This window comes from Salminus brasiliensis, chromosome 16 (assembly GCF_030463535.1).
Source record: "Salminus brasiliensis chromosome 16, fSalBra1.hap2, whole genome shotgun sequence".
NCBI lineage: Eukaryota > Metazoa > Chordata > Actinopteri > Characiformes > Bryconidae > Salminus > Salminus brasiliensis.
In genome coordinates, this window is record NC_132893.1 from 5,461,094 (window position 1) to 5,487,645 (window position 26,552).

A 26,552-nucleotide genomic window follows, 5' to 3' on the forward strand; every position below is an offset into this window, starting at 1 on the left:
AAGCTTCTAGGAATTGTACTAGGTCTTGTGCTGGTTATCTGACTCAACTCTACTGGAATTTTCACTTTGTATTTAAACTGACCAGTCAGGTCTCAAACTCAAGGATACATGTTTGGTTTGGCTTTTGCAGCTTGTAACCTAAACCTTAACTTAGGAATTTCACTCTAGCAAATTTGCTTCTGTTTACACGTGAGCCCTCTTGGGAAATTCTTGGGAAATTCTTGGGTTTGGGCTTTGAGGGTTGTAACTTGGGCATTACAACTGGTACCGGGACGTTCTTTCCCAGTAATGGATCTGCTTCACACACATGAGCCCTCTTTGACAATCTCTGGGAGTTGTACTAGGTCTTGTTCAGGTAAACTTACGTTCCACTACATTTTCAAACTGACCAGTCCGGTCTCGAACTCACAGGTACAAGCTAGGTTCAGGCTTTGTTGGTTGTAACTTAAACAGCAGAGTATTTCCCAGAACGTATCTGCTTCCATTTACACTTGAGCATTCCTGGACAATTCCTGGGAGTTGTACTAGATCTTGTGCAAGTAAACTGCTGCTTTACCTTTACTGGGATTTCCAGTCAGTTTTCAGATTGATGAGTCCGGTCTCAAACTGGCGGGTACAAGTTGGGTTCAGGCTTTGCTTCTTTGCCCCCGTTAAGACACTGTTACCAGTTAGGACGATTGCTATGAGCACCAGGGTCTTATATAACCAGCACTGAGGCAACTTCAACCAGACAGGTGGAGCCATTTGTCACCACACGTTGTTCCTCATACGGTCAGCCTTGACTGTCCTCCTTGGAGACCCGCAGCTCCCTCAGAAAAGTCAACCAGTCGATGAACGGTCTAGCATTCCTGCAATAGAACATTGTGCTTTGTGTCCCAGGCTTCTATTCCCAAGGATGTCTGTTGTACGATGAATTACCTGCCATTCTTTAAACATAATGAGCATGTAGCTGTGCCGGAATCCAGTCCTGGCTGCTATTGGGGCTATCGTTATGTTTACAGTCCTCTCAGGACCTTCTGACCCCTGGGGGTCACAGCTAGTTAAAGTATACAGTGGGGCAGAGAAGCACTTGGACACGCTTAGCCTGCCGGACTGACTCCCAGGCACCAGACGCCCTTGTATGCTCGGCACGGCACACATTTGAACAGGTTGACTCGCCCTGACCTCTGCCTTCCCCTGCTCCTCGCATTTGACTCCTTTTCTCTGCCTTAGTCACAGTTCCTGCACTTAGCAAGTGATGCGAAGTCGGCGCTAAGAGAAGGGTGACGGGAACCAGCCAAGTTGTCTTTCAGAAAGCAAGCATTAAAAGGTCTTTGGGCCTATTAGCTCACCACAGCCTCACAGTGGTGTCAAGTTTGCCACTTCAACTGGAAGACATCAGGCTGCTCAACATCTATGTTAAGAGCCTGTCTTCGGTACCATAGGAAGGCTGTGACCCATTCAACCTTCCATGTTCCCTTGCTTCAGCTGACTTTGCTTTCTCCGCGTACCCCGTCCATCACATCGGTACTGTTACACTTGAGGGTTCTTCTGAGTGGCCCGACCTAAATAAAACCTGACTGCCGCTGCCCTGCTCTTTTTAACAACTGACTTTGCTTTTTTTTTTTTTTGCTCGTTTGCATCTTGGCAGCCCCGTATCCCAAACGCATCAGGTATGCCAGTGGACGGCACTAAAAAGCAACTGTTTGCTGCCTGGGAATCGCATTACATCGCTGTTCTCCTGCCTTTTTTAATTCCCCAGTGCCAAAGATGCGCATGTGGCTGTTGTGTGTGTTTTTATTTCTCGCTCTCTTCTTTCTCGGGCCTCCCTCAACAGCTGTAATGTGTTCAGCAGATGTAGAGAAGAAAATTGGAATTTCATGGATCCTTCGAATATGCCTGTCATGCTGATCTACTGTTTTCTCTCTCTCTTTCTCACTCTCTCTTTGCTTTTATGATTCCTCCTTGTTGCAGAAATATTTGAGCTATATGGAATTTGAGCGCTTGTGAAGGTTGCGTCATACCTAGTGCTATGATATGGCACCCAATCGCATCCAGGGGAGACGCAAGAGTGCTTGTTTTGTGGCTTGTTTCAAATGAAAGTGCTATTCTGGCTCTTTTTCCTCCCACTTCTGCTAATTCTAATGTACCAATGTGTGTCAGCTTGGCATGTCCATCGTAAGGCTTGATCAGAGAACTTGTAGAGAGGAGATTTTCCATTCCAGAATTTTGTCCCGGTTGGTGAGACACTAGAGGGCGCTCTGGAGCGAGTCCAAAATGAATGGATTAATATTTATAATATTAATCCATATAATATTAATAATATAATATAATACGAGAATAATAAAAAATTTTATAGCATAGTTTATACGTTTAAAGTCCTCAACACAGAAACTTGTCAAATGGTTCAGACCATTTCTGAGACTTTGTAGAAGGGCCTAATTTGTAAAGATGACGTCAGTAAGTGCGAATTGCTTCACAGTATCCTCTGTATTGTAACAATGTACACGTAGCGTTAGCTGGGCAGGAACTTAACTGTTGGCCATAGTTACCACCAAACTAAGCAGTTATGCCGTAACTGGCTGGCGCCCTTAGTGTCAGCTGACCAACCAGTCAACCCTCATGGCAGTAATGCCGACATCTTTATTGCCCAAAACCTGTTTGCTGTAGAAAAATGGAAACATGCAGGTATATTTTCTTTGCTTTTTTTAGTGAAATATATTATTCTACTTTCCAAAATTAAAGGAAGCTCCTGCACCAGTGGGTAGATACTTTTTTTACCTAGGAGTTTTTAGCTGTTTATCTCTATCCACCCCCATCCATTGAGGACTCACTGGCTCCCTCAGGCATTTTGCAGTCATTTTTTGATTAACAGGGGAAATGGGAAGCGGCCAGGCTCTCCATAAACCAAATCTGGTGCTTGATGTGGATCGCAGGATATGCTATTCTTGTGTGATGCACGAAGCCAGTGGGTTATGTATCTCTCAGCTTCAGCAGTGCACTTGTACAGCTGTCCATGAGGGACAACCAAAAGTAAGAGATTGTATTTACAGCAGTGGTGTAACAGTGAATTACACTCTGCAACTGTAGGGGGAGCAGTTTTCACATAATGCTGCTTTAAGTGTTTCTGTTACTAGGGCAGACTACAGAAAGTGTTCAGTAACATTAGAAGCAGACCTAGTTGGTAATTCTGTAGATTTAGAATTAGGCACACTAACTCCTGCAGTGCTAAACATGACCCACCACCCAAATAATAATAGCTGCTCTGTGGCGTTGCGGTGGGGTCCTGACCATTGATAAACATGGCGACAGGAGGCTAGCAAAGAACTACACAGTGCTCCTATATGGCATGTAGAGCTGGTATAATGGGCAGAATTCATTCCAAACCAGGGGTGGTCATAATATTCTGATATGACTGTGTATGCAGTTATTTGCACATTTCATGATTGCCTTTTTGTCTCTGTTTCCATCAGAACCGTGCGGACATGGGACCTGAACAGTGAGAAGAAGCACAAGTCGGTGTTCAAACCTCGCTCCCTGCAGGGCAAGCGAGTTACTCCCACTTGCTGCACCTACAGTCGGGATGGCAAGCTCATTGCTGCGGGCTGCCAGGACGGCACCATCCAGATCTGGGACAGAAACTTGAGTGTAAGTCCTCCACTATCTCCAACATCTTTCAGCACTTTGCAGGTTGGGACAACAGATCTCCAGTCAGAGAGCTGAGCATCTCTGCTTTATCGATTCAGTATCTGCCGCCGTCCAGCAGAAACTGAGCAAGCATAGCTGATGTCAAGAAGCCCTTCTTTATAGCAGGATGTTTAAGTGGTTTGGGTATTTACCGTAGGTGGGCTTCCCCTCTCCATCCACGGGGAAGCGTCTGGCTTTGAGAAGAGCAGTTGAATGGTGCTGGCCACTGTCAGGTCAACCTTGGCATTAAAGAAACAGGAGGTCAGCAAGGGCTTGACCATCTCAGACTGAAGACGCTTAAAGTTCAATGTGGGGGGCAGTGATACTGACCAGGTCTCTGCAGTGTTCACGAAGCGAGAAGGTGGGAGAAAATGGTGTTTACGGCAGCCCTACTCTGTAAATAAGCTGCCTGGGTGTCCTCCTGCCTAGTCTCAGGCCTGACATGGATGGATAGAGGCTGCGGTCAGAGTTGACGCGTGCTGTGCGCTGGTCTCGGAGCAGATGTTGGGGCCGTTTGAGAATCCCTGCCTTTTGTTCAGGCCTCGGGGCAGACTCGTGGTGTGTGTTCAGAGTTCAGAGCGTGTCCCAGAGGGCAAGGGAAGGTATGCCGTTATAGGGTCCCACTCTGTGAACTCCACCGTTCCTAAGGAGATGTAGATGATGGAGGCTGGGGAGTGGGAAGGGTGTATTTCCTCTGTCAGTTCATGCTGCTGGAGATCAGCGTACACTCTTTCTTGTATTTTCAGGCGCGTGTGTCCATTTGAAAGGTATGGAAAGAATCCGTCTAGTGGAAAAAAATAGCATCTGATGTAACAGGCCAGTGTCGTGATTGAGGCGGGGTGTATATTGCGGTCACTGGGAGACCTAATTATAACCCCCTTTGTTCTTTTAGCTAATTAGACACAATCAGCCCATGCATTCCAGTTCTTTGAGTAAGACATCGAAGTGTTTGTATACTTTGGCTCCTGATTAACATTCTGTCTGATTCAGATAATTAACTGTGTGTGTACAGGGTTTGCTCGTCTGTGTCCATGGATTCAGCGAGTGAAGAACGATGTGTTCTCCACACTGCACTGTGGCATTTGTAAGCCATGGCAATGAGTTACCACTGTGACCTGAGTGGAACCAGACACCGAGTCAGACTGGGTCGCGTCTTCCATCTGACTGCATGCAAGTGCAAGTGTCCTCAGTGCAGACTAGGCCGCTCCGCAGTCCTCCCGGCTTTGAGAACCCACAGCCTCGGAGGCTTTCATAGCTGTGGAGTTCTGCTTAGCGTCCAAAGCCTGGAGGAAATTACCAGGTGATGCATCCTCTAGAGGGATCAGTTAGGAAGGAGGGGAGGGTTTGGCACTCAATCCGTCATATACTCATTCACAGCTGTCATGCTGCAACCTGACCAATGTTGGGTTCCTTCCTTTTTTTTTTGGTCTTCAGTTTATGAGAGTGGTGGAGTGGAGACCTGGGAAACTGTTCATAAAGCAATTTTGAAAGATTGAGTAGGTGGTTTTCAGTCCAAGCGATCACTGTTAATCTCTTCCCACGTTGTTATGACCATTTCCATTGGCGTTCTTGCCGCGGTTCCTTTTTTTTCTCCCACCAACTGTGGTTGGTTTACACTTTCTCACTACTGTAGTTGTGAAGGCATAGTGGGGCAAAAATATTTACGTTCATATTAAACCCCTTCTAGTTTCTCCAAAGGTTTTTCCCCATCTAAACAAACTTGCCGAAAAACAAAATCAGGCTGATGTTCAGCCGAAATGTCAAAAGTGATTATTGTCATTAAGAGACAAAGTTGGTCTGGATGTGGGCTTAATTGGTAGCAGGAATGTTGGGAGTTAATGCAGAGCATATGGACCTTGCTGTGTATCCCCATTAAAGCCCTCTCAATTCTCTCTCTCTCTCTCTTTCTCTCTCTCTCTCTCTCTCTCTTTCTCTCTCTCTTTCTCTCTCTGTGTACAAGGTTGAGTGAGTGTGAATGTGTGATCAGGGCCTGCATGTAACCAGCATGGTTAATGTAAAGGCAGTGAGTGACAAGCCAAGGCTCTTTGTTTGCATCCAAGCAGAACAAGGCAGGTAAAGGACTCAGACAGCTTACCAAATGACTTTATCACATTACCTTCTCATCCTCGTTAACCTAATATGCTTTCGGGGAGACGAAACCGAAGGACCTTTGTGAAGGTGCGGGAGGTGCCGCAGCTATAGAAGTAATAGTCTGGTTTGGGGGAAGAGGGGAAAATCCGATTTGTCCTGTTTTTGGCTGTTTTGTTTTCTATTACCGTGAATAGTTAAGTGAGTAGAGGATGAACTGATCCTCTTTTCAACATTTTATGCAAGATTAGTGTAGTTTTTTTTGTTTTTTACATTTCAGCAGTGCAAAAAAAAAGGGTCACCAGTAGTTTGAGAGCCAAGCTCCAAAGATAATTTTTACCATGGTCTCAGACCCTAAGACAATTGCCTGTTTACATTTGGACAGGAACAGTAGAGGTCAGGTTAATGTCTGGACGATCAAGAAAACTCCCTGTGTCCTCACCACAAAACATCAGTGTTATATTGACCATAGCTTTGATTAGTTTATTATATATTGTGTTTATTTATTCATATATATATATATATATATATATATATAAGTTGCTACCAAACAAAATAAATGAGATTAGATTAGTCTGATTATAGAAACACAAAAATACACTGTATTTATAGAAAAACACTGTGTGATTTTTACTGGTGTTTACTAATGTTTATTAGTTGTGGGGCTGTATTACTTATAGGAACACAAAGATCAGATTATGGTACTCTGATTGGATCAGGGGGCAAAATAATTGATCAGGACATCCCTACTTAATATTAAAAAAAAAAATATATATATAATATATAATATTAAGTAGGGATGTCCTGATCAATTATTTTGCCCCCCGATCCAATCAGAGTATCATAATCTGATCTTATATGTTTATTTATTTATTTATTGTATTATTGTTGTTTTTTTTTTTTACTTAATATTTTTTGGATCAGGTCATCTTTTACTCTACCATTTACAGTAACATATTCATGACCAGGAGTTCCCACACTTGCCACACATGCCACTATAAAAGGTGCCTCCCTGCTGTTATGTAGATTCTTCGTGCTGACTTCTCCAACCAGGAACAAGCTTGTTCAGTCTGATTTTCACCAGCCTGCCCAGGGTTTTCTGTTGCACCTGAGAAATTCTTCTTTCCATCACCTTTGGCCAAAGTCTCACCCTGCGGTGTATTTATTTAAGAAGGACTTAAGGGCTGAGCTTTAACACTCCGCAGATCCCCATGTCAATGGCTGTAAGTTATTTCTATTTAGATAGCAGACGATGTCCCCAGGTGTCTTGCATTCCTGGCTGCCTGGCCAAAGTCCAGCATTTTATGGCCAAGGAAACTCAGCAACACGATGTGTTAGTTGTATATGTAGCCGCTCGTCTGGAGCTGCCAGGGACTGTCAAAACTGACTCATTGTTTTCAGCCTGAGAACCTTTTACCTCTTACCTCTTACATGTAGAAGCTTTAAAAAAAAAAAAAAAAAAAAAAAAAAAAAAAGTACAGTACCGAGGCACCGTGTGGAGTTGACGTGACGTGAACGAAGGTCCGAGCGCGTGAACAAATGTGTCACCATCTGGGATTGAGACATAATGGGCCACATGATACACTGTAAGAAAGTGTAAACAGATAAGCCAGTGTGAACGCAAATACATTATTCATTGAGCAAATGCATCGGTCATGGCTGCCAGGCTCCAAAGTCGGACCACCCCTCACAACCCCAAACCCCCACCCCCCCCCCCAAGCTGCCTCCTCCGTCTGTAGCAGCTGACCCATAGAGATTGAGGGGGAAAAAACTATAATTTATTACAGGTTGTTCTTGCAGACTAAATATTTACCCACCATTCAGCGGGAGCTTACAATAACAGCTTGCTTCTTGAAGGTCCTGGCTTCAGCCCGTGTGCCCTCACTTTTGGGACCACTTCTGGGTCCAGCAGCTCTGCCCACTCTCTGGCCTTTTGGAAGACCATCAAGGCGCAAGAGTTTCATTCATGTAGGGAAGCTGTGCATGATCCAGAATGATGCAATTTACTGGACTTTGGACAGTGCAGTCCACATTCCAGCCCTTTCTGCATAATGGGCATGTTCTCATGACGTCTTTCAGAGGCATCAAGCTTCCGGATCTGATGCCTCTTCCTTTGCTGTCGAAAGCCCATCGGAATGATGATGTTCTTCTCCAAACTGGACATATTGCTTAAGTCAGTGGCTTGCTTCTCCAGCCATTACTCATGAGCCGAACATGCAGACAGACAGTATCAATTTACTGGATGACCTTGATCTCGGCAGTTGGCTAAAGTGGAGTTGTTGGGAAGGACGGGCGTCCTACCTGAATGTGAGTGATGAGCCTGATTGATCCTCTGATGGAAATCGAGATGATTCCTTTGGTGTTGCGCAGCGTGAACGCTGATTGCATGCTTGTTCCTGGAACAACTTTTCACCTCGACCTGCATTCCTCTGCTGCAAGCTTCCTTTTTCCAAGCTTTTTTTTTGGGGGGTTTGATGGTTGCTAGGTAATGCTTTCTCAATCTGTAATGGCTTGCACTCCCCAACGACCTGAGGGTGACGTGTTTCTCCTCTTACTCTGCTTGCCCTTCATTACCTAAAAGCTCTACGTCATTATTTGTGTAATTACTCATTTTTCTCGGCACATCAAAGTACAAACCGCTCGGCCTACCTCATGATATTCTCAGCAGTTCGCTCCTATTTGTGTCATATCAGGTTTTCCTAATCTAAGTTGGCATGCTGCACTGTGTAATATGAGGCTATGTTGTTTATGTGAGCAGCCCTATTTGAGACGTGTGACTTGCTCTCCACCAAGGAGTGGGAGGTTTGTGTCCATGCTAAATCTCGTGCTAACAGGGATGATGCTATTCGGTTCCTGTTGCTAACTCTTAGTGTTTTGATTCACTTCCTCTGTTAATCTTGGCTTCCTTCTCAGTGCCATGTGATGAAACTCTACCTTTCAGAGGAAACTGCCCATCATCCTTCACACTTCTCCTGATGTGCCACTGGGCCTTCTGCTGATTTCAAGGTCTCCAGAGCTGACCTGTTCTCAGCAAGGTACACTGGCCAGTTCGCTGCTGCCAGTTAACCCACCCAATCATAGCTCCCCCAACACTAGTAATACTCCTAAGACTAGTAAGATGGACGTAACACGTATCAGTCGCTGCCTGTTTCCGACCTGCCACTGATGCGGCATTGCCGGCCAGACGACACGTTCGTAGGGAAGCGTGTGTAGACACTAAACCTAGATAAAGATGACGTGTTGCAGAGTATTAACAGTATTAATAGTGTTTTGAATAGACATACACCATGTCCAAATGTTTGTGGACCCCCCCACACACACTCTATTTTAAGTTTAACCCATTGCTGACACAGATGTGCAAATTCAGACACACAGAGCTTGTCCGGTCCCTGTACTAGACAAGCTCTGCCAGTAGAATAGGACTCTCTGGAGCAGATAAACATGATCCTATTGACATCTAGAGGGGTATAAAGCCCCCCAGCATTGAGCTGTGGAGCAGTGGAAGAACCGTGTTCTCCGGAATGATGGTGGTTCTCCATCCAATAGCTTTGGGATGAATCGAGGAGCTAGGGATGATGCATTGTCTGGACAGTAGAGACAGTTACTCTAACAAAAGCAGATAAACAAACAAGATAAAAAATACTATATGGACAAAAGTATTGGGACACCTGCTCATTTATTTTATGAATGCTTAAAGGTACACGCAAGCGCATCAGTGGAAGAGAGATATTTTGTAACACAAGTCATTAATATTTCCCAGTGTTGAGTGCTCTGGGCCACTCACGGGTGCTCACCGTTGTCCAGCTGGAAGTGTCCTAAAGCTCTTTGTTTATAGACCTATGAATTCGGTCTATTTCTGTCAAAATGCGGGCGCTGGGTGGGATTCCTGGGCAACCCTGTTCAGAGCGTAGTTTGTTTACTTTTTAAAAGCGTATTAATTTTATTGTTTTTTTTTCTTTATGCTGTCTGTAAACCATTTTTTTCTATAAATGTGGGCACATGCCTAGTGGATAGAATCGTCTGAATCGTCTGATCGTCTAAAATTCCACCTGAGGTTCTGCTCTCTCCAATGTTTTGCTGTTGTAAGAGTTTTCCATACAGATTCCACTCTACCATCACATAGTGAGAGTCCATTATACCCAGACATCCTTGTAAAATCGACACACGCTTCTGAAGCTGTGCATTGCGGAGGATCGAGTTGTCTGATTGTGCGGCCCTGAGCAGTTGCTGTTAGCCTTCACTCAAATCAGAACGCAAGGATCCAGGCCACTGCTTATGTACACACAAGCGTTTAAGAGGTTTCTGGAACGTCTGCCTGTGTGCGTGTGTATCGGGCACCCAGACGTTTCGCTGTCCGTCCCTTTCGCACCGTATTTCACACATTCCTCTAGTTCTTAGCACTCCATTCGGCTTGACAGCTCCCAAACCAGTAGCTGATCCCGTTCTTTTAATCGGAGGGATAAATCGCAGGCAAGTCTGTTCCAGACGGGCGTGATAGAATGACGTACAGCTCCTCGACAAGTGGTAAATATCTTGTGTTTCATGATATGTGTCTTTTTTTTCCCCCTTTTTTCTTCCAGCTGTGACCGAGGCTATTGGGTTAGCTGTAGGCAGGCTTCATATTCAACGGCACATCTGGGCAAGTTTGCACACACTTAAGGATTCTTCAAGGCACAATCGTAAAACAAACGGTGGAGCTGTTCCAGCTCGGCGTCAGTGCCTGAAATTGGCCGACCTGCGTTTACTCTGGTTTTTGACTTTCCAATTACTGTCATGCTCAGTCTTTTAATGTCTCAGCGTTCCTAACATAGAGATACGAACCGAGGAAACCTCTGCCCTCACTACTGAGGATTACAGGGGCAATCCTGCCTATTTGTCACTTACAATAAAAACATGTGAAGGGAACTTCTTGATCATTTAAAATGGGGCTGTAATTCATTTTGACATACCTCTCGATACTCGAAAATAGGGGGCTACGACTAATCGACGGAGTTGGATAAAATCGACAGCCAGGTTGGTTGGCAACTAATTTAATAATCGGTTAGTTGGTGATGTCTTCACATACGTTGTTTCTTGTGCTAACTAAGAACAGTTCTGGACGTACGCAGACCTCAGATTAAAAGCCAAAGCTTAACCATAACAGTGTATAGCTGCTGTTACTACTGATAGTGAGAATCCCCTCAATCTGGACTCAGAGCTGCTGTGAAAACATACAGACTGAACCGTTACGGAGCCATAAAGCAACCCGGCCACACGTCTGCAGTGACATCACTGTGGTGGGTGAATGAAGGGTGGAGTAATAACTGCGAGGCGCAGGAGTCTCATATGAACATGGGCTGAGTGTAAAAGGAGACTTCTTGAAGTCAGTCAACCCAGAGACAAACAGAGCCAGTCATCTTGGTGGTTACAAATAAAGTCCTGGCCTTCAACAAAAAAAATCCAATCAGCAGCGGCTGGTCGATGATCTAGACAAACGAAGCAGTAACACAAAATACTTTTTTTTTTACTACTTTTTTTTTTACATTTTTTACTCTGACAGGAAAAAAGATTTATTAATAATTTATATTAGCAGAAAAGTTAATTAAAGCAGGGAATTTCTGAATAAGGCGTTTTTCAAATGCATAAAACAACCAAGATTCATTTCAGTAGTTGACCGGTTATTTCACTGTCAAAATAGTAATGTTTTTCCAGGTCTGCAAAATGTTTTTTTTTTTATAAAATAAATATTTGTATAAATATTTCAGGTAAATTAAAGGTAAAAGATTGATTTAAAAGTCTATGTATAATTCCTTTTTTTACCTTGATTGTAACCTAAATTCTCAGTGAGTTATGTTTAGAACATTTATTCCAAAACATACATAAATCAGAACAAGGACAAAACAAAGACTGCACTTTGGTATCTGGGTTTGTTTTATGGATGGATCTGTCTGGAATATTAGTTAGTTTTGGCTTTTTATTATTTTTATTATTATTATTTTATTTTATTTTTTAACTTTTTTTTTATTATTATTATTTCAATGCTAGTTTTCATAAAGCATTTGGACCACAGGTGTGACGATACTCTCAGCCCACGATTCTGGGTTCACGATTGGCTATTTCCTACAATATCTTGAATTAAGTTTGCAAAAATGAAAATATTAATTATCAATGCAGTGGCATAACCTGCTAATAATCTCCGCTGTGCACATTAGGATATTTTAACGTTGCTATATCGTGATCTTTCAATGCAGTACTGAAGCAGTATTGTCTGCATCAGAGTTAAAGGCCAAACCTGGGCCTTCACTGGTTTAAGTAAAACTCCCCTTCCACCAAGGTTCTACAAAGTCAGATAAAAGCTGTCTCCCCGTGTTTCTTCAAGAGAAGAGCCGGAGCGTAAAATCTCCAGTGGCTGATCCCTATCCTGGTGTCAGCGATGACAGGCCGAGCGAGGCGGGAGTTTCGCCCTCGGCTCACCCAGTAATCGGGGCCCTCGGTCAGCCGAAACCCGACCTGCTCCCTCAGCAGTGGGACAGTGGCGGCTGCCCCTCCACTCCGAAGAGAGGGCCAAGGGAAGGGGGCTAGATATGTCATGTCAACACTAATCAAATCTCCACCTGCTTCGCTCAGTGCCCCTTCAACAAACCAATCCTTATGTCTCGGCTTGATAAAATGTACCCCTTGCTCGACAGTCCCAGAAGAGCTGCAGCAGCAGGGGTACTGCGTGCTGCTCTGCTAAGAACTGAAACCGGAGAAGGTGCTAGGCCGGATGTCCTGCCCATTAAGCCGCACGTCTTCAGCCTGTTGAATTCATTTTGCTAGAATTTATTAAAGGCCTTTTGGAGATCCTGTCAGTCTTCTGTAATATATGACGCGGCTTGTTGTTTTAACGCCCGCCTTGCGGCGAGACCTTAAGTGGGATGGCGGAGCCACGGGTTTGAGTCACTCCGATGCAGACTGGCAACCTGCCAGACTGGCCAGACTTGGTCAAGATAAGAAGCAGACGTACCTGCACTTTCTTAATTTCACACCGCCCGGTTCTCGCGGCACGGTCACGAATGAATTAAACTGGAGTGGGCCTTGTGAGCTTTTAGCAATCAGTACGGCTGCGCTCCATTAATGCTGTGAGCAGGTGGAGACAGTCAGATAAAGACCGCCGACAGAGGGAGAGAGAGAAACAGGGGCCAATTATGCGGGAGAAAATTGGTCTGGCAAAGAAAGGTCTGGCCTCAGAGGGCGCGGGTACAGCGCTGGCAAGTGTAATCTGGTGCTTAAGGTGTGTGACGCAGTGTTATCTCCGTGCTCCACGTTAATGACTTCCCTCCTAGCTCCTGTGAAAGTGCTGACGACCCTGCCCGGCTCACTGTGTTCCCCTTGCCCATCACCCTGACAGGGACTGTTCTGCTCAGAACACTGGTTCTATTTGTCCATTTGAGCGTTGTCTCACGAGTCCATGCCAAGGCCTTTAGGTGCCCATGACACGTGCTTGTCTTGCAGGCAGTATCTGGAATCTGTGGGGCTTTCAAAATGCAACATTCTTGCCTGTTCGAAGTGCAGTGCCCTTTTTTTTTTCCTGTCTCTGAATGACTTCCGACGTTTGGTTGATGTGGACGGTCACAACCGAGCGCAGCTACGTTGACCAGTAATTTAAACCAGTGATATCACAGCATGTTTCCCTCCCCCCACTCCCACCTATCATCGAGCGAAGGCACCGGTTGCAGCTGCTCACACAGGCTCAGATAAATACAACCCAACTCCTGGAACGAAAGCCCCCTTCTCCTCATCTTCCTCCGTCAGTATGCCCACCAGTGGAGGTGCATTCATTAGTATGATATGTTAAGCATAGGAGTGTGTGGTTTGGGATGCAGTGACTTGTCTGTATTGTGCAGGAGTGAGCCAGGGCACCAGGACTCATGCAAACCATCATATATTAATGAAAGGCTGCTGTTTTGCTTTTGTCTTTGACACTGGCCTGTGCCATTTGCTCTAAGGACAAGGTGCAGAAGTTGGCCTTATCATCAGGACATTGCTAGTTCAATCCCAGGTGATGCCACTGCCATGGATGGCTGGGGGTCCCAGAGAATATAATTGGCCTCACTCTCTCTGGGTGGGTAGGATGGTCCTTCCTCTTTCTCTCTCCTGTCATTCAGCTTGATGCTAGCCTGTGTAGGTCTCAACTTATCTTCAACTGTCCAGTGATGTTACATTAGCGCCAGTTCGAAAAGATGCGGTGGCGGAAACGCACGCTAACCTCCACCCTCCCAGCTTGGTAGCGTTCAGCATACGTTTTCAATATCTCCCACACTTTGGGTGCTGGAAATGTCTGTATTTAACACTGGAAACCTTGATTACCTCACACTTTGGGTGCTGTGAATGATGTTGTAACTTGTAGTCCGTTATGGCTGCTTTCCAGCCATCTAAATATTATTAACTAAGCTTTATCAATACCTTAAAATGTTGCTAGCATAGATAGCCCCATAGCTTAGAGGATGGTTACTCCTCCTTACTTAGGGTGCAGGAAATGACTTAAGGACTTCAAGTTCTTCTAACCTTTATCAACCCCTGAAGGTTTTAAAATGATGAAAATTATGGTTATGATTAGCTTAGAAGTTTTTATATTATACTAGCACAGATAACCCATGAATTGATTAACAGCTTAAATGCTGGTCTTAGTTACGGCAGCTATCCAGTGAAAAACTTTTTTTGACTATTTTTATTATTATTTTATTAAATTAGTATTATTTTTATTTCATTTTATTTTAGTCTTTCTATTCTCAAATTTTCTTTGTTTTTCTGTGTTTATTCTGATTATATCAAGCATTTTGAATGGGCCGCTGTATGAAAGGTGTTACACAAACTGCCTTGTCTTGCCTGCCTCTATGTCTGCTCCAAGCATTTAACCATCTTTGTCATAAAATCATATTCATAAAGACTAGATGAGGTCAAAATAGAGATCATGCTCATTGTAGAAATGTTCTGTGGACCACGGATTCATCCCCTCTTTCCGACTGTGTCCGCCCTCTCCCTGCCCCAGCGGGTGTTCATGCTCCTTGTGCCTTTGACTGTAAGCCGTCTTTATTTTCTATCACTCTTAATTTAGTTCTGGCCTGGCAAAATGGTCTGATGATTTTCATATGCAGTGTCTCATAACGTGTCTATTCATTTGCGAAGACCCGATGCCAAGTCATTTTCCTCTCTGATATTTCTTGTCTGTCTCGTGTTATGCATGCAGTCTGGTTGCAGTTAGCGCAGGTATGCTATGCAGAGTATCCTGCCATATAGAGGCACCAGGGAGAGACAAACTGGGATGAAATATCTCTGCATCACTCAAAATATGCATCATTTTATGGAGACTTTGCACAAGTAGAGTATGTCGTTCCTATCTTGGCTGGGTACAGTGCTGTGCATAGGTCAGAGACCTTCATTCTTTGTATATTAAATCTATTCATGTTTGGGAGATGTATCTGAGAAGTTGCCAAAGCTGGAGATCAAAAAAAAAAAAGAAAATAACAACTAAAATAGTCCCCATCCGATAAACAGCTTTCGGCTTTGAATGAGAGCAGAAAATCAAGCTCCGCTCTCGCTGCAGATCTGAGAAGGTCCACAGGTGTTTCTGTACATCCCTCAATTGTGAGAAGACCACTCTCTTAACGCTGTGGGTCTTGAAAGGATGTGGAGCTGATCAAGAAGCTCTGCCTGAGAAAAGGAAACAGACATGAAAGAAGAACACTTGATCACATCAAACAAAAGAAGCTGCTGGAGTGAGTTCAGAGTTGTGATGTGTTTGGGAGGACTGGGATGGTGAGAAGCAGAAAATGCTTTTACTTCTAAGCCTGAAGTTTGGAGGTGTGGAAGAATCTCTTTGCAGATTTGATTTCTGTAGAAGAACTAAAAGCAAGTCTTCTGAAAAGGATGAAAGCTACAAGTAAAGCGTGGCTCTCGCATTTCAGAAACACACATGGTAGGTGAATTGACTATGCTAAAAGATCCCAATAGGTGTGAATGTGTGAGTGAATGGATGTGTGTGGTACCCTGAGATGGACTGGTGCCTTGTTCAGGCAGAATTCCTGCCTTGTGCCCAGTGATTCCGAACGGTTGGATGCATGGCTGGATGGATGCATGGCTGGATGGATGCATGGCTGGATGGATGCATGGCTGGATGGATGCATGGCTGGATGGATGCATGGCTGGATGGATGCATGGCTGGATGGATACATGGCTGGATGGATGCATGGTTTGTTGCATTCATGTATATGGATGGTTGGATGGTTGAATGGATGGATGGTTGAATGTATTGTTGGATGCCTGGATGTCTGTATGCATGGTTGTATGGATGCATAATTGGATGGATGGATGCCTGGTTGGATGAATGGTTGGATAGATGGCCGGTTGCATAGGCGGCTGGATGCATGGGTGGCCGGATGGATGGTCTTTGCACCACTTGTATGCCTCCATGCAGAGATGGAAAGACAGTTATGATGAATGTATGGAATATAGGGGTTTAACAATTCATAGGAAAACCAGGATACTGTTATGATTTCTAATAAAGTAGCATTGCTGGAGTTAACACCAATCTGCAGCCCCCCAGTACATTTCTCCTGCCTCCTCGCTCTAGTCTCCTTAGTGCATTATGCAATAGCATGGATAGACCTTTAGATATATATATACTTTTTATTTAAATATCTTAAATCTCGAATCGACTCAGACTAAGCGTATTGTTCCACCCCTAATACAAAACATCCATCATGTTGGGTCATGAAGGAGAGTTATGTTCATTGTGTGGCTTTAGATCAGGTTAGGCCTAAGGGGCCCTTGAGCCTCTCAATCTGCGGACCTTGGCACATTTTTCCACTCCAGAGCTGAAGAGCCAAATGTTAAACAGACCCGTTAGGTGCTGAGAAGGCACTGAGAGGATTTTTCTGCCCGTCTTGAGAACACCTGGTCAGATTTGCTCCTCAGATAATGTTCCAGTGAGTGTTGAAAAGGGCACACAGCACTGAAAAATACATATATATATATATTTTTGAACTGTGTTATTTTTGAGAACAGCAGGAGTTAATAACTGCCAGATGATTTAGTTCATAAGCTGGTGTGTTCAGCTTTTAGTATGTGAAAGTGGTTTGTGCTTTGTGTGTCAGAGCCTCGGTCATTTGGAGGACAGTGTAGATGTTAAGCCAGAACACACTTTGGACCACTGTAGTCCCCACAGACAAAATTGCCATTCCTGTCTGGCTCTAAGATCTATAAATGTGCCATTCTGCACAAACGAAATTCATTGTTATTGGCTGTTTTTAACCTGTGAACGAAAACCTCACTTGGGCATAAAGCCGGCAGGCCGTGTGGTGAGTTTTATGGATTTTCTCCCATGGGGAAATGCCACTCCGCTTCTGTGGCAAAAGGCACGTGTCCTTTTTGTCACATGTAACGCTGCGGCGCCTTCCCCAAGCACAGCTATTGACAGATCTGAATGGAGGCTTTTACTGACCGCTTTAAATCACTGATCCAACTCGGATAAACATAGGTTTTATCCAGCTGTTTTGAGTGCAGTTATGTTCTCCTTCCATGGGGCTCCACTGTTGACTGTTGTCCATGTGCATTGGCGGAATACGACCACACACAGTGATTGCTGAAACTCGACTTGACAGAATAGCGCTGACGCCACTCAGGACCAGGACCGCTGGTCGTGCCTTTAGTAGTAAAGCAGACCTGTTGTTAACAAAGCATAGCTGCAGGTTGATCATCATGTGAATGTAGTCCGGTGAGGAGGTGATCACTGGTGAAGGGTCTTTCCCTTCAGGCGAACAGTGGAGAGAGCTCAGCTGTGAGACTTTCGATATGAGGGATGAGCGCTCTGGCGTGGGTTTGGGTTCTCCAAGAAGACTAAGAAGCTTCTGTCAGGAGAGCATTTTCATTCTTGCAGACTTTAAGTAATTGGGTTGTGTGGTTTGGAGGAATTACTTACAAGGATTAGAGCAGTAAAATACAGTAAACGGCAAAAAAAAGTTATTTTGAATAGCAATAAAGGATAATGTTTGGGAAGTGATGGACTGATGGCCAAGGTCAGGGACAGACCTTTCCAATTCCACCTGATTAGAATGGTGGTGGAATTGCAATGGTTCAATCCAGAGATTTCCAAAACCCTGGTGGTTTTCAGGGTTGAAGTCAACCCCCCTCCAAAGAAAATGGAAACCTCATGGCCTCTATGAAGTGATCACACATGAAAGAGCTTTATGTGACTTGAGTGGCAAATGCACACTCTTCACATGGAACAAAAGTGACCTGGCAAGAGCCATATGGTAGTGGGACTTGGGGTTGCGATCACAATGCAGACCTCTCTTGGAACCAGTCCAAGTTCGTGCAGTTACAGAGCAAGTTTTCAGGAGATGTAGCCACTTTACCCAGATTTGGAAAAAGAAGATAAACGTTCACCCTCATCTGAGCGGAAATATGTCTAGATGGTCAGGAACAACCCAAAAACCACCAAGGCACAGGCCTGCTGTGAACTGGAAGCTGCTGGAACACCAGTCTCAGTGTCTACTCTCTAGTAATCTTGAGACCCTTGCTTGAGTGTTTTCGATTTATATTATATTTTTTTAATAATTTTTCCCTGTTTTGTCGTCTAGGTTCACACCAAGTTTCACTGCCGCCAGGCCCACACTCCTTTCACCGACACCTCCTGCCTCACCTTCTCCTATGACGGAACGACTCTAGCTTCACGGGGAGGTGAGAGAATCTCTCTTCCTCTTTCTTCGTCATCAACCCTGCCGTGCCAGACTCTGGCGCAGTTGCTGCTGTTTAATCTATGACCATGCTGAACCTGGGGGTTGCAGCCTCTGACTGGGCACAAAAGATGTGTTGTCCCAGAAGAATAAAGATCTTGTCTTTTGGTCTGAAACCAAAGTGACATGAGAGGAAGAAGCTAGCTGAGCGCTACTGTCCAGCAGGGTCCATTGATTTACATAAAAGCATGCGCCTCGCTTTTTGGCTTACATAACAGACGTTCTTTTCAGCCTGCTGTCCACCGTTGGCGTGGAGTCCACTCATTAGTCAGCGTTCGGAGATCCCCAGTGCAGGCGTTGCTCAGCCTTTAGTGTGACACATCTGAGAGAAGCCTGACCTCCGAGCAGTCGGCCTGGCCGCTGTAGTGCACAGCGAGCCTGATTCACACTGTCATACAATTGATCTTATTCAGTTTTTCATATCTTGTTTTATCACATGGGGAGAGGAGGAAAGAGCCTGATGTTCTGATTAGTCATTTAATTAGTGTCTCAGGATGCATCACCGTCCTTAGTCTTGGGATTTTCTGCTGTGTTTGCAGGGGATGACACTCTTAAGACTTGGGATATTCGCCACTTCAAGAAGCCCCTCAATGTCGCCACAGGACTGACCTCCTACTTCCCAATGTAAGGCCACATTCTTTGCAGTTGAGACTTTAAAGGTGCCATCGAATGCATGTCTCGAGTGTTTTAAGTTGGTTATTTATTTATTATTTATGCTTAAATAATATCTATGTGACTTTGTTTGGGGCAAAAAATGCTCAGATGCTGTTTACAACTCTGTTATATAGCATAGATTTTGCACTGTAACAAAACCAAGTATTCCAGAGTCTTGCCAGATAGTATTGCTGTCCTCTCAGAGAGATGTGCTGTTAGCAAGCTTACAAGAGATTGTAGACTGTTAGCTTTTAGCCTTGCCCACTCATTTCCCTGGGTTTGTCTTTCTTGAGTCATTACCAGTAAATAAAATAAGCCAGTGCTGTCCGCTGTTCTGGTGTGTGTTTAGCTCCAGTTTGCTTACGAGGGACCGGACAACGGAGAGAGGTGATAAAAGTTAACAGTGTCTAGCTTTAGCTTTTAGCCTAGCGTGGATCCTTGATTGCTCCCCCCAACTTTTGCTTTGTTGCGTACTGTGTTTGAGCTGCTCTTCTGTGGAAAAGCTCAGGAAAACTGCGGTCTGGAGGCCTGGTTCCCATAGCCACCCATATTTTCATAGTTAGCAGAGTGTGCATGTGGTGAGCTGCTATCCAGTATCAACGGCAGCAAATTCGTTCATTCATCCAAAGTTATTGTTGTGTTTGAGCATTTAGCCAGCTCTGACTAGGGCTCGTGGGCTTGGTTCATGTCAGTCTTAGGGGTGTAAATATAAAAAGTTAAGACCTAACAGTTTTGGAATTGGTCTGTTTGTCAGCTCTATTTTGGTTCTGCTGGAACAACAGGGTTAAGGTTAAGGTTATAGAACTCCCATTATTTAGCTATGCAATGAAAATGGAGTTAGACATTCTAGGACCTAAATTCCACAAATAGTGTTTTTGTTGTTGTTACCTTGCTCGTTTCTGTGCATTGTGCATTCCTATCACTTCTCCTTCTGTTGTGTTTCTGCCCACAGGACGGACTGCTGCTTCAGTCCTGATGATAAACTCTTGGTGACAGGTACTTCAGTGAAGCGAGACGAGGGAAATGGCAAACTGGTCTTCTTCGACAGAGAGTCCTTCAAGAAAGTGTACGAGATTGAGGTGGCCAGTGCAGTAAGTATGCCAGCCATGTACACAAAGCTCTGACCATCCTTTTCCATAAACAGAGAAAGGCTGAGATGATATTTCTGCCCGGAGCGCTGCAGCCTGCCTTGTTGTGCTTAGTAAGGGAGGTCATGGCTAACAGATTTCGACAAAGGTTTAGGCTAATTTCTTAATTGTCTGTTTAACTAGAGCTGATTCAGCTCTGAGGATTAGACGTACCCATTACCCATTGCCCTTCACAGCTGCCAGCTGTAATTATGCACAGGCCTATAGAGGGGGAAAAAAAGTATGTGTAGGAATGTGAAATGTGGGCAGTTTTTCATGCACCTGGGTGACTGGACTCCGGGTTTGAATAAGAAAAGAGGGAAAAGTATTTGTCGAAATGCTAGGAGTAGCCGCTATGATGAAAACACCTATGTTCTGTTCTTGGGGCCTCTAGAAGAGCTGTTTACAAGATTAGCCATACCGGAGGACAGGAACTGTGCGCTCTCGCTGCCAGTGATGCAGATGAACTGGCAGCCTTGATATGCGGCTCATTTGTGAAGCGAATCCACCAAGTACTGAGCAGATATCTGACCACTTGCTGAAGCAATTAGCTATTTGCAGATACCCCATAATGGTTATATGGTCTTATGGTTGAACGGCTAATGCAAGGGGTGAGATCTTCTGCAGTTTGTACAGAGGGAACCAAACTTTCTGTTCCTTTCCCAAAAAAAAAGAGAAAGCCATCCCCGATGGCACTTAACATCCCTCTCTTTGAGGGGGTCGATTTGAAGCGAGCGAAACCTCTCTCTCAGGACTGTTGGGCTCAGTGAGTGGATGATTGGGGCAGGAGACTTGAAACCCTCTCCTCTGAACAACAATCGAAAGCTCCCCTTGCTTTCTGTGATGAAATGTGCTCTTGAGCAGACTTGTCATGCGAGTGGTCTTTGGATTTACAGCGTCCCTGTCACTCCATCTCTAGTCATAACAGTGTGGCCCTTAATAGCTCCTGCCTCCGTCTGGCTCGGCGTGACTTGACGGAGGCAAGCGGCCGCTCTGTTCTGTTCTGTTCTACTGTTCTGCTCTGCTCCCCATCTCGGCAGCCCTAACCACAACAGAGAAGATCCAGCGCTGAAGTGTGCGCTCTCATTTGTCCGTCCCTTTATGTTCTGTATCTACAGAATCAGGTTTACAGTTGTGCAAATGCTTCTGGAGCTTCCCGGAGGCCCTCTCCAAGTTATTTATAGGTGGCTTGCCCCGGAGCGACCCTGACAAGCCCGCTATTTACCGTGTTTATCCAACGTGGCTCTCGGCAGGGCGGCCGAAGGATTTAAGTGCCGTCTTTTTATGAAGTGGTACGGCAGGCCGTCCTGTGAAAGAGAAGGGCCCACCAATCATGTGGGTGTAAACATTCGACATAACCCTGGAATCGGGGTCACGCTCTGGGCAAGGAGGGGGGTGGCAGAGGGCACATTTCCAGGATGGCTCGAGTAAATACTCTGTGGGTCGCTCCCGTCTTAGCCCTCTTTTTCACAAGGTTGGGAGATCAGGTGAGACACCAGCATTTCCAACCAGCCTGGTGAACCAGAGCCTCTCATTTTATTTATTTATTTTACTTACAGGTGTCCTACAATGGAAAACTGTATTTCCTTGGAACATTTGAAAAATGGGAGTTCAGTATATGAAACTTCTTGAACATCAAACACTGTAAAACCAAAGCAGAGCTGGATAATTGGCTTACTTGTTATTTACACCCTCCCTCCCACCAAAAAATTGCATTTAGGCAGAGCTGGCAAAATGGTAAAACACTGATGATGTTGATACTGGAGAGCAGCTCATCACCTCAAGGGTTGCAGGAATATGGGTTGCTAAGTGGACCAGACCTCATGGTCATGGCCAGAGTGGCAAACAGGATCCACACTAGGCTAAAAGCTAATGCAAGCCGACACTAACTTTTTACCTTCTCTTACCCTCTTCAACTGGACTATCTGACCTGAACCAAACTGGAGTTCAACACATCACTGGAAAGCACTGGCTTATTTTGTTGACTGGTAAGACTCAAGAAAGCTAATCCCCAGGGAAGAGAGTGAGGGCAAAGCTAAAAGCTAACCTGGCTATTTAGCTTGCTTACATCATGCTAGAGGACAAAACGAGAGGACAGCATCACTATCCAGTAAGACTCAGGAATAATTACAGTGTTTTTGTTACAGTGTTAAATACTATGCTATAATGTGTAGGTTCTGTGAGCCATATCCGGCACGGTCAACTGGCCAATAAAACTGTGTTTAGCTTAGCGTTTTGTTTAGTTTTTTTTTTCTTTCCCATAAAAGGAAAATCAGCGTGTTGGATCCCGGCTAAAATAACAGGGTTGTAAATAGGTGTGCAGGCGTTTTTCACCCCATTACATCAAACGACTGCGTTCTATGGCACCTTTCATATGTCATCCATAATGCAAGTGTAATAAACGAGGACACCAGCGAGCAAGGGATGGAATTATAGCATAAAGCCGAGGTCGTCTCGGTCTCCAGCAGGATGGAAAGGCTTTAGCAGATGCTAAAAATATATACAATCCAATGTAATCAAACCGCATAAAGTCGTGCTGAGCTAAAAGCTTGTCCGTTGCAGGCTTATCCTGCTCGGTTAAGACAGGATGCAGGTGTTTTGCTTTGATGTTTCCGTGGTTTGACTCCTTCATATCTTCCATGCTTGACACAGCCCAGGAGGGAGGATGGAGGGAGGTAGTAATACGCTCCTACCATCCGCCATCGCGGTATTATTTTGAAACTTTCGTCCAAACATTGCTGACAGCCTCAGGCTCTTATCTGGACCGTTGGTTGGTTCCTTTTGTTGGTTAGCCGGGTAGATGAATTCCTGAGGTTTTCTTTTTTTTTTTTTCTTGGGGGGCCTCCAGAGGGCTGGCATCCAGACCACACATTCACCATTCTCACACCATGTGTCACACATGCGGCCTTGTTTGCATGAGCGCAAGTACACACACAGCTCATGCAGAGCTCAGACCAACTTCCATTGCAACCCTGCTTCTCCTTCTATTCCTGACCCCGCTGCTAAAGGCAGGCAGTATGACATACGACGAAGCCTTAATCTGTGGTGCAGGGGTCAAGACACAGGTGATTTTTTTTTTTTTTTTTCTCTCTCTCTCTCTCTCTCGCTCTTTCTCTCTCTTTTCCAGGGTAGTCTGGCTGCACCGCACTGTTGTTATGCTTTAAACCAGACCTAGCCGCAGTATGGTGACTCATCTTCACCCCCCCCAATGTATCTTCATGGACCCACCCCCCCGTGACGTTCCCTTAGCCTGGCACAAACCTCCCGCTAGCTAGAGTGCTCTCACTGTTTAGGAAAGCTTTGGGATCAAAGGGGATGCCCGAATGTACCCCATGTTCTTCCCACAAGCACTGCAGTGCGGTCTGGAAAGGATTTGATTCTCACACGACAGTCCAGGCAATCCTGCTGGGGACTCCTCTCGTCATCGTTCCAGACACTATTCCAGGCTGTTGTGTGATATTCGTCTCACAGTTTAGGGTCTATGTATGTGTCTTTTTTTGGTAAAGTATTGGAGGGTACGTCTTCTGCACTTGCGAGGCAGGTGGTGTACCCTGCAACAGACCCCTACAAGCAGGTTTGTAACTTGAGAAACTTGAATATGGGAATTGTGACGCAGTGTGTGAAGAAGCCAGTGCTTCTCTTCTTCTATATTCTTTAAGTTTAGATCTTCAGCAGTGATGTTTGCTCCAGTTTAGGTGTGTTTAATCTAAGCTGAGGTGTGCACCCCCCCCCCCCCCCCCCCCCAATTTGGTACTGCCAATAAACCCACCCATTACAAGCTCCCCCTAGCACTAGCTAGGCGGTAAGGACTCAACGCACGTCTCCTTCACTACATGCAAAGCCAACCACTGCCTGTTCTCGAACTGCCACCAATGCAGCATTGCCAGCCAGCCAACACGCTCGGAGGAAAGCACCGGGTCCCCAGCTCTGCCACACCAGCTAACGGCACCTGTGCCGGCCAGCATCGCTTAAGAGTGATGAAGGGAGAGAGAGCACCATCTAGGACTCTGGATGCTGATGCCAGGGCTGCATGGCTGACCCCCGAGCCATAGTGGTTGAACAATAGATCTCTGAGCCACTCTGAGCCACTCCTCCACACGAGCTCTCTTTAGTGAGGGAAGCTATAGTTTGTGGTTCTTTGTAGACATGAACAGATGATGATGCCTCTAGACTAACTTAAAAAGTTCTCACCGCCATTCTCCAGCCTTTCAACTCTGCTCCACCATATATTTTCTTGAACCTCCGCAATTTTGTAGTCAGTGTGTTGCTCGTCACACTGTCCTAGTCGGTCAGTTTCAGACTCTGTGTAAAAGACATTGTTTATATGTGTGTTTGTTTTCAGAACTTGGAATATTTTGTGTGAATAGACCTTTACTCGAAACTTCCTGGGGTTCTTGTTGTCCCCAATTGTCCATTGGGTGAGGAGCAAAGGATATCCGAGCCTTGAAGACTTCCTTCCCATTTGTTGATCACATCCTGTGTGTATGGAGCACATTTTCGTTGTTTTTTTTTTTTTTTTTTATGTTGTTTATTTGCGACTCATTTGGTGGGCAACAGCATTGTTGTGCTAATCCTCAGCCAGATGTGTTCAACTGTGGACTGGAAGTGTTCTGACAGTGTCAGGAATTTCGGGCCAAGTCTCAGAATGAGACAGCCGCTGTCATGTATGTCTTTAAAAAAAAAAAAAAGGGCGGAGTGGTGGATAGCACTGATGGATGAAACAGGCCGAACGTGTTTTCTTTTTCTTTCTTTTATTTATGTATTTTTGGTCTTCTTTGAATGCGTTGTGGACCTTTCGTCAGCCAATCTTTATCATATAGCGTAGCATGGAGAACATTTGGGCATGTGGTATCTCTCCCAGTCTGCGCCAACTTTGCCTGTGATTTTATTGGCATCGGTTCATGCAGTGTGACATGCAGCAAACTTGTAGGACATCTGTTATTGCACAGTTTGCATTCTGCATGCTGTTACTCCCACATGATTTCCCCTCATCATGCATGCAGATGTGCCGATTGCAAGTGCCACGAACTCGATCCGCGACTCGGTGAGTACTACAAAGGGATTACTGGCGTTACTACAAAAAGGAAAAAAGAAAAGTCTCAGTCCTTGTTCTGGATCTTTCTAAATAATCAATTACTCCACCACATGCACAGCGGGACGGATTAAGCCCCACTACATCCAGTTAAGTAAATAAGGGTCTGCGGGGCACTGCGATAAAGGGTCTAAAGCCTCATTCTGGGTCAGGCGGGCTTAGCGGAGCCGGGCCGCTGGATTGGAGGCGGAGAGGAAGCCGGCTCTCTGGTTGACTGTCCCAGGGCTGGGAGAAGACCTCAACAGCTGGACGCTAAGCAGCTTTCACCCTGCCGCAGACCCCCTACAGCCCCTACAGGGTCTCTGTTGATCCTCAGGCATCTATCTACCTTGCACACTTGACTTCACCAGCGCTAGGCTGTGTAGAGGGAAGCTCACATTTCGGTTCTTGTCTGTTTACTGTGCTCCTCTTGAAGAGCATCTGCATTCTCAGTTTTCCGGAAACTGCTCAGACTCGTATCTGTCCCCGGTTCTTGTGTTTACTGTATAAAAATGATCGATTTCCATCCTGGATTTCCTATACAGCTTAATGTAGCCTTACTCTCTGAGGGATGCCCTAAATTTAGCCTGGTGTTTTAGGTATATGTACCGGTTCCTCCTCCGCGGGCAGGCACAGTCTTGTAGTAATAAAAAGTGAACAGTTTACTGTTTGCAGAAGTTCCAAGACGTGTGCAAAGACAAGTAGCCATGTACTCTCTTTCCATTTCAACCCTTATTCCGTCCATCATGCTCATAGCACAGCAGAGCTTTTCCTGACGACCAACCCACTACACTGTCTGTGTGTTCGTATTGCTCTCTCTCTCTCTCCTTCTCTCTCTTTCACTGAAAGTCTCTCTCTCTCTCTCTTACACATATACGCACACACACACACGGTCACATGCCCCTTGGCAGTAGCCCATCTGTCACACAGAGACTGTGAGATCCAGGCCTCTACCCAACGCCCAAATATAGTCAACTGGAACCTAGTGAGAAGAAGAGTCCACTCTCACCGGCAGATACAGCTCTTCCGAGCTCTCTGCAGAAAGAGCTCCCTTATCTTAATTTTCTACTCACTGTTTTCCTCTGCATTCCCTGTGTTTCCCTTTGCTGTCCCAAATGATTTTTTGTCTCCCTATATCCCCTGCCCCTTCCTCCCTCCTGTTTTTCTCATGCTCTGTCTTTTTCTTCCTCT

At 45.2% G+C, this 26,552-nt stretch overlaps 1 protein-coding gene across 3 annotated transcripts in view; it reads left to right on the forward strand.

Moving 5' to 3' along the window:
- LOC140536669 (WD repeat-containing protein 70) overlaps positions 1 to 26,552 on the forward strand; it is a 61,506-nt gene that overhangs the window by 22,556 nt on the left and 12,398 nt on the right. For all 3 annotated transcript variants that reach the window (XM_072658610.1, XM_072658611.1, XM_072658612.1), the window contains 4 exons: positions 3,453 to 3,627; positions 18,354 to 18,453; positions 19,049 to 19,133; positions 20,116 to 20,254. In XM_072658610.1, coding sequence (XP_072514711.1) covers positions 3,453 to 3,627; positions 18,354 to 18,453; positions 19,049 to 19,133; positions 20,116 to 20,254 — 499 coding nt within the window. The remainder of the gene's footprint in view (positions 1 to 3,452; positions 3,628 to 18,353; positions 18,454 to 19,048; positions 19,134 to 20,115; positions 20,255 to 26,552) is intronic.